General features: G+C 44.8%; 1 protein-coding gene across 1 annotated transcript in view; it reads left to right on the top strand.

Annotated features, from left to right (window-relative positions):
- The window catches only part of RNF17 (ring finger protein 17), a 69094-nt gene that overhangs the window by 63389 nt on the left and 3711 nt on the right, over window positions 1–1994 (top strand). The window contains exons 9-10 of the mRNA XM_012641673.1: window positions 37–153; window positions 1312–1480. Of these exons, the coding sequence (XP_012497127.1) occupies window positions 37–153; window positions 1312–1480 (286 nt within the window). The remainder of the gene's footprint in view (window positions 1–36; window positions 154–1311; window positions 1481–1994) is intronic.

The raw sequence follows: 1994 nt of genomic DNA, 5'->3' as shown, positions 1-1994 counted from the left end.
CCATCCTGAAATTTGCATTTATTTGTGGCGTTTTAGGAATTGCTTTTGTCTGGAACGGAGACTCCTGTCTTACCGCCGTATTTGTCTTCGGCTCTGCCTTCCTCGGAAGAACTCTACGCTGTGCAAGTTAAGCATGTCGTCTCACCCAGTGAAGTATGTAATCTGAATCATCAATTGGTGATTAAAAAGCCAACAAGCTATCTCGGTCTTATTAAACCACTTCTCCATCTTCCTGATTTTAAATAACTGAAAATTAGTCACCTCTAGTTTGTTCCACCCTAGAGTGTCCTCTTCAGTTGTTCATATTTACAGCAAGTATTTCTTAAGCAGCTAATGGGTTCCCAGTATTGTGTTGCTTTATTCAATGTTGTGTTTATGGCGAATATTTAGATTTTTAAGGTGGAACTGTTTCTACCTGTGAAATCTTGAACATCTCACCCTGCCCTGTCTTTCCACACCGCTTCCTTGTTACGTTTGTTGTCTCCCTCTGGGAATGTAACTCCGTGAAGACAGTCTGTGTTGTTCATCGAAGTATCCCTAGAACCTAGGATAGTACCTGACACAGAGTAGGCACCTGGTGAATACTGACTGAGTGAATGAATAAACACACTAAAGAAAATTCAGTGGCATGTCTTTGGCTAACAGAAAGAGAGGAAGAAATGATAAGTAGCATCAGCAGCTGCTTCAGCCTTGCACACAGTAGGCTGTTCTCTTGCAGGCAAGGGAGGGCTCTGCTGTCTGATTTCATCAGAGGGCGTGGTAGTGTACAGCTTTTGCTGGTTTTTATAGTGTTTGTATTGGTTGTTTGCTACGTAACAAACTACCCCAAACTGAGCAGCTTAAAACAGTACAAATGAGGGTCAGGAATCTGGGAGCTGCTTAAGTCCTGTAGCTCAGGATCTCTCATGAGGTTGCGACAAGATGTTGATGGGGGACTGCAGAAGCCACTTCCCAAAAAACTCTCACGTGAGGCCGCCTGGAGGGCTCAGTGTCATGCCTGTGCCCGGGCATCTCTGGCTGTCTGCTCACAGCGTGGCTGCAGCGTCCTGGAGTGTGCAGTCCCTGGCAGAGCGCCACCAAGACAGAAGCCACATGTCTCTTATAATCGGGTCTCCAGCGGTCCTGCACCATCACCTCAGTCGTGTTCTCCTGAGCACAAGATCAGGGTGGAAGGATGTGGGAGGGACACAGGGTGAGCATCAGGAAGCAGTGATCCCTGGGGCTGTCTGCCACAGTAAGTTTGTCCACATCAATGAATACTAGAAGTTACAGAATTTGAAAGGTTTTTTTCCTTTCCTTCCCTCCACTTAGGTGTATATTTGCCTTGATTCTGTAGAAAATTGTAATCAGTATAACCAGCACAGTGACACAGATGATAGTGGAGTCAGCTGGGAGTCGGAATCCGAGAGCCTGGATGAAGCGCTGCGCAGGTGCAATAAGGATGTGAAGATGTTTCCTCCTCTGACAGACTTTAGAACAGGTATATGTATTACTTTTTGAATGAAGTACGATTTTTTTTCAGAATATTATGGGGGTACAAACGTTTTGGTTACATGAATTGCTTTTGTAGAGTTTGAGTCACAGGTACAAGTGTGTCCATCACCCAGTTAGTGCGCACTGTACCTGTTAGGTGCGAATTTACCATTCCCTCCGCCCCTCCCTCCTGCTTCATTTCCCTTGAATTTTATTAGCATATGTGCACATGAGTGTTGATCGATTAGTTCCACTTTAATAGTGAGAACATATTTGTTTCTCCATTCTTGCAATACTTCACTTAGGAGAATGGTCTCCAGTTCCATCCAGTTTGTTACAAAAGGTATCAGTTCACCATTTTTTTTCTTTTATTTCAGCATATTATGGGGTTACAGATGTTTAGATTACGTATGTTGCCCTTGGTTCCCCCCCCCCAAGTCCGTGTTTCAAATATGTCCATCCTTCGGGTGGTGCGCATTGCACTCCTTGTGTATACAAATACCCGTCCCCTCCTCCCTCCT

This window comes from Propithecus coquereli, unplaced genomic scaffold, assembly GCF_000956105.1.
Source record: "Propithecus coquereli isolate 6110/MARCELLA unplaced genomic scaffold, Pcoq_1.0 Scaffold168, whole genome shotgun sequence".
Taxonomy (NCBI): Eukaryota; Metazoa; Chordata; class Mammalia; order Primates; family Indriidae; genus Propithecus; species Propithecus coquereli.
Note: the sequence above shows the minus strand (reverse complement) of the source record. Positions and strands in the feature narration are given on the sequence as shown.